At 43.8% G+C, this 12491-nt stretch overlaps 1 protein-coding gene across 2 annotated transcripts in view; it reads right to left on the bottom strand.

Annotated features, from left to right (window-relative positions):
* Trpc7 (transient receptor potential cation channel, subfamily C, member 7) overlaps nt 1-11978 on the bottom strand; it is a 131111-nt gene extending 119133 nt beyond the window's left edge. The window contains exon 1 of one of the 2 annotated variants that reach the window (XM_017600463.3): nt 4936-11978. In XM_017600463.3, coding sequence (XP_017455952.1) covers nt 4936-5228 — 293 coding nt within the window. In that variant the 5' untranslated portion in view covers nt 5229-11978. The remainder of the gene's footprint in view (nt 1-4935) is intronic. The other variant, NM_001191691.3, reaches the window with a different exon arrangement.
* Between the last annotated feature and the right edge of the window lie 513 nt (nt 11979-12491).

The following is a 12491-nucleotide window of genomic DNA, read 5'->3' as shown; positions in this document are numbered from 1 at the left end:
ACCTCCGAAGGGGGCGGAAGCCGACCCTGTATTGGCCTCTCCCTCCCCCTCGTTCCAGAGTTTGAATGAACCTACTTTCCAGGCCTGTCATCTGGGCACACAAAAGCACAGAAATTGTGGGAATTGAAACCACAGAAGAATAATTTTCCTCATAGAATCGCTCAGTCCATTCTATCTTACAGTGCCGTCCCTGTCGGGAGCCTCTCTCTGGACTTAGTCATCACAACTCAACCCTGGGAAGAGCAGCTTCCCTCAAGAGCACTGGAGCTGTGTGCCAGGTAGGAGGCAGCTGCTGCCTCCATTCTCTGTCCTTTCCATCGCAAGGCCGTCTAAGAGGGACAATGGTTCAGACTACAAGGTCAAGGGTACCGAGCTATTACATAGCAAGAAGCCTTGGGGAGTGAATTCAAAGGAAATAGAATAACCACTGAACCAAGTCAGAGCAGAGAACGCTTTGCCGGGAACGCAGAAATACCCAATCTAAATTCAAACTCCACATGAATATCGTAGACAGCAAAGCCTGCAAAATGAAACACCACTCAAACCGTTTGTTAATTTTCCATATCACCCAACGAAAAGAAAGGAAAAACCCCCAAAATATTAGCGTGTGCCTCATCTTTTAGGTGGACAAACTGAAAAGTCTGTCTTAGGGCAGGGAGGAATGGGGTCACGTGATGTTTCTATAATGATTACACAGTGTGTGTGGCAGGGGGCGGAGCATGCGTGTGCACGTGTGTGGGACTGCATGGCTGTGTCGTCTCGGAGGGAAACTGTCCTCACTGGCTCTGCCTTTTTCTGAGTGACCTTGAAGGCAGATGGAACAAGCAAACGTTCCGGCCTCCAGAGCCTTTAAACTCTCAGCTCTGAGACACATTTGGATGCTCAGAAATGACCAGCTCTCTCCCTTCTCTAGTTGGACTTGAAGTTAAAATGAAATCTCATAAGGTTCCAGCTCATGTGTGGCTGGCAGTCTATACAATGGGATGTGCCATTCACTGTGGTTACTTCCCAGGAGGGCTACACGGGAGATCCAGAGAGGATTGAAAGGCCTCACTGTGGGATTCACGTTAGATCCTACAGCCCCTATCCCGAGTCCTTCTCATGATGGCTTTGTTAATGTACACATACAAATGTAACCTGTTTTACAACCGTGTCTTTGCCATTTAATCTTGATACAATAGTATTGTGTTTGGGACATGGATGTCACATGGGTTGGATGGAATCTATGAGACAGCCTATTGCAAAACTACTCAGCCTACAGTAGCTGGTGGTCAGGCTCGCACCGGGGAACTCACTGTGTCCTCCTGCTAGACCCCATCCCAGCTGCAGAGCCAGTGATGGGAAGGATCATCCCTAACTACAATTGGCATTTGGTTACCTTTGCTTCAATATTTTCCTTCACAGTGAACTTTGAACACCTTTTATCACCACATCACCAAGATGAGCGATCAAACCCACTGTCTGCCTCATCTAAGACACAGTGTCTTTCCCTCTCCAGAATGCATGTGCTGATGCTGGTGTCACTGAGAAGCACTCCAGCAGAGGCAAAATCCATCTGAGAGGAGGAGGGACTGGAAACCTCCCTCTCCGTTCCTTTGGATGCTATTTTTGTCAAGCTTCTCTTACCAGCGTGTCAGTCGGTCTGAAGCCAGATGTGAATAAGCTATGAAAGCAGCGCTCCTGCGCCCCAAGTCCGGCTGCACATGTGGTGAGTTTGGAGTTAGGGTTCTGCTTAATTACCAATGAAGGAAAGGCCACTTAAGAATCCCTTCTGAGAGATGTGCTGTCTCTCCCCTCCCCTTCTAAAATTGCAACATGCATCAAAGTTCTCTGTGGCCATCATCCAAGCCTGAAATCAGCTCAGCCTGCAACATTCCCCATCTGGACATGGAACCGACCATTCCAGAACTCAGATCAGGCGCCCATGAGAGCCCAGCTCGGTTCTGTGCTTCACCTCCCACGGGAACAGATCCTGAGTTTTAGTCCAGAAAGTGAGGAAAGAGCCAAGTGGTCTGTAGTCTTCCCCAACACCTCAGTGACTGTCAGTATTCACCGAAGATTATGTAGCATTTCTACCAAGTGTCCTAGGCAGTTTAGGGACAGGGATGACCAAAATCCGATGCACAGAGACGCTTAAATACACCCTGTTTCCATCGGTTGAGATTGTGTTCTGATAGACTCGTTATTGTTTCAAATGACTGTGATGACAGAGATGGTTGAAACACTTACATTTACCACGTTCCAATTACCACGTTAAGTGCTTTATATAAATTACTGTTGTAAATTACCATGTGATAAGCTTAACTGTCTTCCCAAATGACCCTTCGATTACATCAATTAATACGTATCACCCATTAACCACGTGTCAGCCTTCAGACTGAGCACTTTTGGTGCATCGACATTTTAAGTTAAAGAAAATACGACATGTAGGTGCTATGTCTACTCCGGTTTAGCAGACAACGGAACGGGACTCCAGTACATTTCCCAAGGTACCCCAGGCATGGTCGGGGCACCCTCTGGTAGGCGTGAGCTCCGCTGGATTTCAAAGCCTTGCATCTGACTGCTGTGCTGTCGACATCCATCTTACTCTTGCTTGTTTCTATGTTTACTTGGTCCACCCAAACACTCCCACTAGACTGCAGGATCCATGTGGGCCAGGGGATTCCTTGTTTAAACTGTGTCTATATCCGGCATCCACTGTTCTTGATGTGTTCAGGTTGTGGTACATAGTCAAACAGATCAGTTCTCAAATACCTGATCTGCATCATTTTCTTTTAATGATAAAACTCCGGTATTCATGGTTACGAGGATCTACTTTCTTACAAATGGAGGCCCCAGACCATCCTGTAGCTATTTCTTGTTTCTGACTGACAACTTCAAAACTAAGGTATCAGTTCTGAAGTAACTGGGAACTGAAGTACCAAGGGACTAGCTCTGCTGTAAGCGACGTAGGGATTTGGTAGAGGAAAACAGCTTTCAGAGGGCCAATCTGTTAGGTCCCTGAAGGGCTAGAACAGAAAACTGAAACATTTCCACTTTTTTCCCATCATACTCCTACATTTTTTGTGGATTCCCAAAGGCATCCCACTTTTTTCTGAGTTTTGTCTTGCCAGCACGTTAAAGTTGAGGAGAAATAATACACTTAAACTCCTTTGAAGCTAGTGAACACTCCCGCATCATCAAACATCACTCAAGTCATTGTTTGAATTGTGGATCTAAAGCCTTCAGATCTTGACCGAAGTTAGTGAGCGTATGTTTGTATACCGAGTAAAAGAAAACAGATACCTGATTACCTATACTCCACTGTGTGCGAAAGGTCCCACAAGAGTCAAGCAAACCACTCTGAGCTGTCCATGTTACTTACAGTAAGATATACTCTTCAGGCAGCTCTCCTAACATGGGGTGTGGTTCCATTTTATCTTGGACTAGAAATTATCATCTATTATTCCTCAATGCCAAATACACCTACCAGTAGTAATTCATTTACACACACACACACACACACACACACACACACACACACACCCTCATCTAGCGAGGATGTTATTCCTAGTGTTTACAAACTGTTGTATGGCTTAGCAATCCAAATTGCCTAGCACTTTGCTTGCTGTCTTTGTTTCTGATTTTTTTTTTAAATCCTCATTTGCTTATTTAGGCCACAGAAGATAAGAAACCAGATGTCTGTCTCTTATGTTTTATATAGTTCCAGATAGAGATTAAACAGCCAGCTTAAATAGTTATGTTAAAATTAGTCTTGGAATAAAATGACTGTGCACAGTCCTGTGTGGAGAGTCAGGAATGAACTGACCTGCTGCGTGTTTACCAGAGGGGACGATCACTTGTCCTGAGCAACAGCCCCTGAGAGTTCTCACCCACGACGCCACATGCATTCCGCAATTAGCCACAGTGAGGCACCACACAGCTCTGGTTTCTTTCTGGGTTAATTACTGCCTAAAGGACTTGGCTTGTCTGCGTACTTTTAAGCTGAAGGACCAAGTGTTTGGGAGAAAATCAATATGAAATTCCACTTGTGACATAGAAGCCTGGGAACCTCTGTACAGTCGATCCCAGGGAGTAGATTTGTATGCTATCTATACCCGATATTCTGGATTTTATGTGGATTCATTCATTCATAAATTTGCTGTGTGCCCAATGCTTTAGGAAGGGGACCCACCAGCAGGTGGCATTCTGAGGCAAAATTTTAGTGAGTGAGATCAGATGGGGTCAATCATTATTGCCTTTTGCAAATCTACCCTTTGCAAATCCATTAAATGACAGTTAATGGCACAGCATCTTGGCTGAATCTACTCAGCCTTACATAAGTGAATTTACAGTGGGAACTTAAGTGAGGGACTCTGAAATCTCCTCTCAAAGCTTATGCCCAAAACCCTGCCAAGGTTTATGTTTCTTTTATTAAAACCATACTCGTTATTCTGTAATGAATGGTTAAAGGAAACATACACCCAGGACCTTATTTTTAATAAGGCAAAAAGAAGGAAAGAAAACTGAAAAAAAAATAGCCTTTTATCACCACCTGTAGTTTTTAATGGTGTGATCTCTCTTCTAAGTAGCTATGGTTCTCTTCCCAACTCCATATTTATATTAAAATCAATCCAGAGAAGCTCTCGGCGGTGCAGGAGCCGAGATGACACACATGCTCTCTTCTAGGAATAAAACTGTACTACTCCAGCATGAAATGCACAGGGTACCAGGCTCAGTTTTCTCTCTCTACATGGCTTGTAAACTTACACATTCAACGGAAGGGGGGAGGATAGCCACCAACTCAGTAGATAGGATTTCAGCTCCAGACTTGAATCCCCAAATCTAAGCAGTGCCTGCGAAAGAGCTAATACATAAAAGTTCAATTCCATATTTCCGGGATGAAGCCGTCTCTCCTGGGAAAATCAATATAAACCAGCCACCAAAGCCACTTACATCGATAGTAGAATACGCAGGCTTGTCCCTCCTCTAGATGACCTGAATCCTGTGCGGAGTCGCGGGGATCTGGCTCCCCATGGGTGGCCGAGGAGGAGGTGCCGCTCTCCGTGGTGCTGAAGTCGGGATCTGCTCCAGAGAGCGGAGTTGCGATTGTGAGGAGGTGCGCTCTGCTTCCCTTTGTGGGTAAAAACTCGCCTTCTGTGGCCGACTTGCCTTCCCGTCCTTTTCCTAATCTGGGGGAAATTTCCCAGAGAATGTGAAGGAGAAGCATCCGTGTGTGAGACTGGCATGCAGCGTGATGATGGGCTGGTATAGTCCCCACCCCTCTTCCAGACGTAGCTTTGAAAGGGAGAGAACAACTCTGCTTTTCTACCAGAGCCCTTCAGGATTTCTTTCTGCCCCTCCTCCTAGAATAGGGCATAACACACACACACACACACACACACACACACACACACACACACCATGCAAACACACACCCTTCAGTTATATAAAGCAACATTAAGAGTCTTTGTGACCTTAAACAAGTGAAGAATGGTGGGGGAATGGGCTGATTTCTTGCTTGTTGGTTTGTAGGTGTTTGGGGGGGAGGGACTAAAAGTGGGGGAGGGACTAGCCAGAAGATAGAGTGACAGTAATAACACCTTTTGTAACCCTAAAGCCACGCCCACTTTCTCTTTTGAGAGTGGTGCCTGTTCTAATTTGACCTTTGTTTTATGACCAGTTAGTAGAGCCTAGGGTCATCTGACTTTGGTAGAAGAGACTTCATAACGATTAACTCTATATGTGACTTTTCATGTTTTGAAAGGAAACTTCCTGTGTACAAATTCATGTCTCCAACAGTCCCCACCTTTCCCCGATCGGTATGGTCTGTGAGTCTTCAACACCAAGGTATCTTGACGACATCACGGGAGAGAGATACCCTTCACTGAAACACTGCCTATGTAAGGAAAGCCACGATGGTTTCCAAGATCCATCTGGGCTGCTGAATCAGAGCATTTATTCTCTGAAACCAACTCAAGGATCCGTAGTAACTGACACCCAATAAGAACTGTCCCCATAAGGGGCTGGGGATTTAGCTCAGTGGTAGAGCGCTTACCTAGGAAGCACAAGGCCCTGGGTTCGGTCCCCAGCTCCGAAAAAAAAGAACCAAAAAAAAAAAAAAAAACTGTCCCCATGCACAAATGTAACACACGAGATTAAAAAGCTGGTTTCTAATGGGTTCCGCACACCTCTGGTTCCCCGGGTAAATCAGATGGCATGGACTCATCAGTAGGCTGGCAGCATTTTCCTCTGCAGATGTGTGGAGAGAGACCCTTGGATGTTAATTTACTTATTAACTGTGCGACCTTGAAAATAATAAATAGTTAACTTTTCTGAGTCTCAGATCCTTCATATGCAAATGGTGGCAACAGTGGGGTTCATGGTGCCCTTTATCAATTGTTGTGAGGACAATGAACTGAAAAATGTGAAGCTCTTGAGGGGGTTGGCATTTCCTGCAGTAGTACATACATTTAAATATTTTCTCCTCCCCTTTTGTCCAACGGAAGTTAGGACTTCCTCCAGTTAAAACCTTCTAAGGAAATTGGTGACAAAATTAATTTTACTCCATAAGCCTCCACGCAAGCTTTCCAACATTAAAATTGCATTTCGTTGAATAAAATACTTTCCCCAAAAGAAATTTTTCTTAAAATTAAGATTTTTCCCTTTAAAATATTTATGGTTCTAAAGGATATAGGGTTTTAATTTTTCATTAGACTCAAACAAATAGGCTTGCTCATTTGAATAAAATGCTAATTCTTATGAACTCTTTGGTATTGCAGGAGCATAGAACAATATATAGGAAGCTAGCAGAAATGTCTTACCTGGCCACAAAGTGAGACACTTCACCGTTACTGAAAATATCCTGTGATTATGTCCTCATCATCATAATTAGTGAATCAATATAGAACAAGACTTCCTTAATTATAAAGCACTTTCTCAAGATACTGGGTTATGACTCTAGATGCTAGTGATAGAGATTTTTTTTTAAAATAAGTAGCAACAGTATATTTTCATGAAATTCTGAGATAAACTGTCCTTGTTTCCATTCATAATAATTTCATTGAAAAACATATTAGATAAAGTATATATATATATATTTATACATATATCCATCTATGAAAGGAAGCAGAGGAGGAAGGGCAGAGAGAAGAAAGGGGAACGGACTGATTATTTTACAGAAATCATAGAAATGTTAACTAACTGGAGAAAGGTCAGCATCAGTCCAGATGACTGGTAACACTTGGTGGAGGACCCAGTCTTCAGAGGCCTTCATATCAGAGCGCCTTACTCTTCACAGATGCTATCATACAGAGAGGCGTTTGTTCATCGGGCAGCTACTTACCACCCGGAAAATGTCACACCCATGTGAAAACACAAGTTTGTAGTAAGCAGAACAGTGAACTAATTGGGTTTCTGCTGTCCACACTTGAGATCAGGCAGGCTCTTGCACCTGGGTGTGTCCCAGGTCCCGCAGAAGGTCCTTCTGTCAGCTCAGCATACAGTGGAGTCTAGAGTACACGACCTCCCATCAAACATCTTGTGTTTGTATCTTTGGTTCCCTGAGTGCATCCTTCAGTCTCACCACCCAGAAGGTAGAAATGACAACGGCTACTTGTTTATAGAGTTGCGGTGACACTGGAGGAGGGCAGTTCACACTCAGAGCCCAGACGAGTGCCTGGCATAGAACCAAGCTTCTGCTATTACATCACTGGGCAGTGAACATCCTCACCGTCTGTCCTATATAGCCCAGTCAGCTCGTTAAGAACAGAAACGCACTGACCCCTGCCACCCTTTCCTAGAGAATTGCCCTCTTGTCCCTAGGAACCCACAGATGGATCCCATCATCCCTGGAGGCGACCCAGGAATCCCTTGATCTCTTCTTGAATATTCTTCAACAGTCAGTGCAATTTGATCATATGCTAGACTGACGTGGGTCTTCCTCCTGAAGTGTGATATCCTGAGCAAACTCTTGAGAATGGGCGAGCACCGTGTAGCAAGAATTCAGTTGTCTGGAGTCTTCTCAGGTCACAAGATAGTGTGTCTTTATTCACAAAGAATTAGAAAGTAACTGGAAATAACAGTGTCCTAAGGATCATAGGATGGTGCTAAATTAATTGTATTTATATTTATCTTGTATGAAAAACTGTGGCTCTTCTGACGTGGCATGCATATTGAGATCTCAAAGTTTGTACCAGGATTATATAAGGTATATAATCAGCCCATGAATTATTAAGGTGTTTTTTTTAAGTAAACAGAAACCAGTATGAAATACTTTCTAAAAATCAGCATCTAAAATAATAAGTTTTACTGTGAAGTTTTCATAAACTTACACAATGTCCTTTGCTCAGGTTGAGGTCTCCCATCACTCTCTGGTAATTCCTTTTTCTTTTCTCTCTTGATTGTCTTTCTTCTTCTTTCAAGTAATATGAAATACTTATTTATGTTCCACCCTGAAAGACGTCTGAGATACTCTGGTAGTCATGGGAATTTCCCTTTTGTAGAGGATTTGTCCAAGGGTGGCATCTAGCGTTCACGCCCATCAGCATTTGCTGTGACTGGAAAGAGCTCTCCTACCACAGCTCACACGCTTTCGAGGGCAGATTACATCCGTGGATGAGTGAAGAGGGAGAAAGCAAGCTGCTCTGGAGACACTCTCCTCAGCAGTTGTCCTTCTAGGGCTTTCTGCTTTGTTGGACAAACTATCACCGTTTGACTCCCCCTTCTGCCCACTCCTCTCCATAGACACTGATCTAATGAATATTTTCTCTCAAGAGTGCAAGTCAACATTTACTTTGGATAGGTGAACAGGCCTGAGGTACATTGTCATTATTTTGAAAATTGTCTTCGTATCCTGGATTATAAGAGACTCAGATATAGTCCACCTTTAGGTGAAATCAATTGCAATATATGAGTATGGTCTTGCCAAAGGCCATGCTTACTCCCACCTTCTGTCACAAGAGTGTAGAACCAGATGTGGGTTATCTGAGCATACTGCAGAATATCACAGGGGCTTGTACATTGATGGTATTATAATACCTCAGTTGGCTAGGTGGGCAAGAGATGGTTGGCATGTCAGAAGTCACAGTGAGATGTTCTTGCTCCAGAGGCTAGGGTAAAAAAGACACGTTGCTGTGTCTTTTAGTCTCCAACCCAGAGAAAGAAGCAAAGACTGGTAATCCTTTATGGGTCACGGAGGCAGCATATCCTACCTCTGGGAATTCTGCTGCAGCTCATGATCTGGGAAGCATGAAAGGCTGACTGCAGCCCAGAGCAGGATCTGAACTCAAGTGAGCCACAAGATCACATAATCTAGCCAACCCAGGCTAACTGGAGGTCGTCAGTGGCAGACATCGGCAATGCTGTACCCCTTTCAGCTACCTCAGTGGCTGCCCCACCTTCCCCTCACCTTGGTCGCATCCTTGGGGAGGGACGGCCTGGGTCTGGTGACAGGCATCTTGTCACTGTTAATGACAGTGATTGCTCCAGAACGCCCTGCTGGACAAGGTTTGGATCGGTCTTGTGATCCCTCTGCCTAATCTCACTTTGTCCTCTCTGTCAGAATTGTCGAACAATGAACATCTTGTCCTTTAGACTGTGCCTCTGCATCTTCTCCCACATCTTGGGCTGCAGAATGCAGGGATGTATGCAGCAACTTCAAAGTAGGTACAAAGGAAAGGGGCCCGCAAGGAGAGGCACCGTAGAAGCACTTGGTTTAGTTACTGTGTGTGTCTCCGAGCCTCATCCAATGCCTATGGTCCTATCTGTGTTTTCCGGAAGCCAGGGTGAAATAAAGCAAGCCAAGTCACAGTGAAAGTCATGCGAGCAGGGAAAGGACAATTCTTCATTCTAAGACAGAAAATAACTTCTCAAAGAACTGACACTCATGAACACCCCTAACAATCACACTTGTGCCGTGTGGTTAGTTAGACTGCCATTTGTTACATTGTTTCAAAAGGAATTATAGTCAATCACATTTGTTTAAGCAACTTTGTTGCGCGTGGATCCCTCAGCTCTGGATCAGTGGGCGGCAGTCTCTGGCACCAGTTGTCTGAAGGTGCTCAGAAAAAATGGGTTGACTTGGGTATGGAGGAAGCAGAACAGTGAGGACTTAGGAGGCAACCCCAAAGGAATGTTTTCTTCATTTCATTCCCCTGTGGACTGGGGGTTTGTATTGCAGCTGAGATCCCTGTCCTGCTCCCCCCTTTGCCTCTCCTTATCTAACCCGTGGTACTGGCTAGCCCAGAGGGTGACATTATAAAGAGAAAAGGGGTGAAGAAGTGGACAGGAACTTGGGGGCTCCTCCCGTTGGGGCTCCTCCCACTGGGCCCCTCCCACTGGGCCCCTCTTACTGGAAATCTCTTCCTGAATGATCATCGGCAGTGAATAAGTAGTGTTGTAAGTGTTCCTTACAAGAAAAGGATCTTGTCCTGTTGGACTGCCTGAAAGCAAACATACCTCACCAAAAAACAAAACAAAAAACCCCGTGTGTGTGTGTGTGTGTGTGTGTGTGTGTGTGTGTGTGTGTGTGTGTGTGTATCAGTCAAAAATTCTTCAAAATTGAGATTATCATTGGACTTTGCTAGATTAAGATGTATTCGTAATTAACAAATGGATTTCTTATGGTTCAAAATTGTGCACTAGTGTTACTAAGTGTTCTTATTTATAGAAGCATTACATAAAGCCACAGCATATAGAGAAAGGTAAAGAATAAAAGCAAATTCATTCTTTTGCTGGATGTGCCTCTTGCCTATAGTCCCAGCTCCCAGGAGGCCGATGTGAGGAGATCAAATATTTTGGGCCAGCCTGGGCTACATTACATACAGAAACTCTATCTCAAAAGAATGATGTCAGAGGGAGAGAATGAAAGAGAGCAAGGAGGAAACAGAGGAAGGGAAGAGAGGTCCAGGAGGGAAGGAGTGATCCAAGGGAGAAGAGAGGGAGGAAGGTCAAAAGGCAGAGAGAGGGAGGAAGGGAGGGAGAGAGAAAGGGATTGAGGGAGAGAGGGCATGGGAGGGAGGGAGAGGAAGGGAGAGAGGGAAGAAATCAAGCTTTCTCCAAGCTTCTAAATTCCTGTGTTTATTGTTCAGGCTCATTATTCTTAATTAATTCTGCTGTATCCAATTCCTTTTTAAAAAGTAAATTTGCTTTTTTATTTAATCTTTTCAATTTGACAATATTTCCTAGTTCTATTCCTATGTTCTTAATCCCTGTCATTCATTTGAGACATACCCACAGTTAAAAAAAAATCTTGTTGACTCAAATTATTTCCAGGAAAGATGATCCGAACCAATAAGAAAACTGTTTTTACAGACTGCCTCTGAACAGGTATCTACCTCTTAAATTAAAGAGCAGAGACCTGGCTCCTGGTGTATTAATAAGTTTCACAATACCTTTTGGGGACTTGTTACACTGAATGAAGATACATTTAATACTGAAGATACATTTTATACTTCAGTCAAGTATTACACGGGTCCTTGGCCCATGCTAGACTCCCTGCTTTCCTCTCTAGCTCTCTTCTGTTTTGCAAAGATGTTAGCTACTGTAGGATCCATCTCCAGGCTCCCAGAAAGCATAGTTTCTATCTGGGTGTGGCCCATGGGAATCACCGAGAAGAGATCAATGAGTAGAAAGAGGCACTTCTAGAAATTTCCCCAAATAGACACTATCTTTCCTTAGAATTTTAGCATTTACCTGGTGACCTAATTAAACCTTTAGGGACATTTTCCTTTGGATTTGATAGTTTAGTCTTGGGATGGGGGTGGTGTCTTGCTACTGACAATTTTTGAGTGATCTTGTTCTGTTTCTCAGCTCATGTGTCACTCAGGTAACTAAATCCATGCTTCTAATCCCCTCTGTTTGGGGAAATGCATACATAAAAGTAGATATTGGGACAATTGATATTCATCTAGAATGAAATGCTTTCACATCTCATATCAGTCAACAGAACAGTTTCCATGTTGATTGGAGATCTAAATGTAAAAACATATAAAAATGTAAAAAAACCCAGCCCATGTGAATAATCCACGACAGAAGAAGACATGACTTATTTCACTTGGGTAGGGGAGAACTTCCAAACTGAACCCCAAATCCAGAAATAACAAGAGAAGAGCCTGACTATCAATTACACAAAAACAATGGTTTATTTCTTTATACAGGAAAACAACCCATGCACAGGCAAAGGACAAATGACGAACAGGAAGACTTAGAGGGGGCATAATTTCCCCAATAAACAACTAATCCCAAAAGTCGGGAGAAAACCGGGGACCGTGAAAGCGGGTGGGGAAGAAAACCATGGCAGTTGACGCTCCTAAAACAGGGGGAGGCAGGTAAATGCAGTTACAAGAAGTGAGGATTAGAACGTTGTGGAGAGACTGTTTCCTGTTGCAATGATTCTCACCCCCAATAAACTTGTATAAACACACACACTCCAGTTATTATATTTATAAGCTTTAAGCCTAGATTGGGCAGCTCTGTCACCAACCAACCTGTTCCTCAGCCGTGATACCCTT

Source organism: Rattus norvegicus, chromosome 17 (genome assembly GCF_036323735.1).
Source record: "Rattus norvegicus strain BN/NHsdMcwi chromosome 17, GRCr8, whole genome shotgun sequence".
Lineage (NCBI taxonomy): Eukaryota > Metazoa > Chordata > Mammalia > Rodentia > Muridae > Rattus > Rattus norvegicus.
This window is presented reverse-complemented; position numbering and strand designations above follow the sequence as displayed.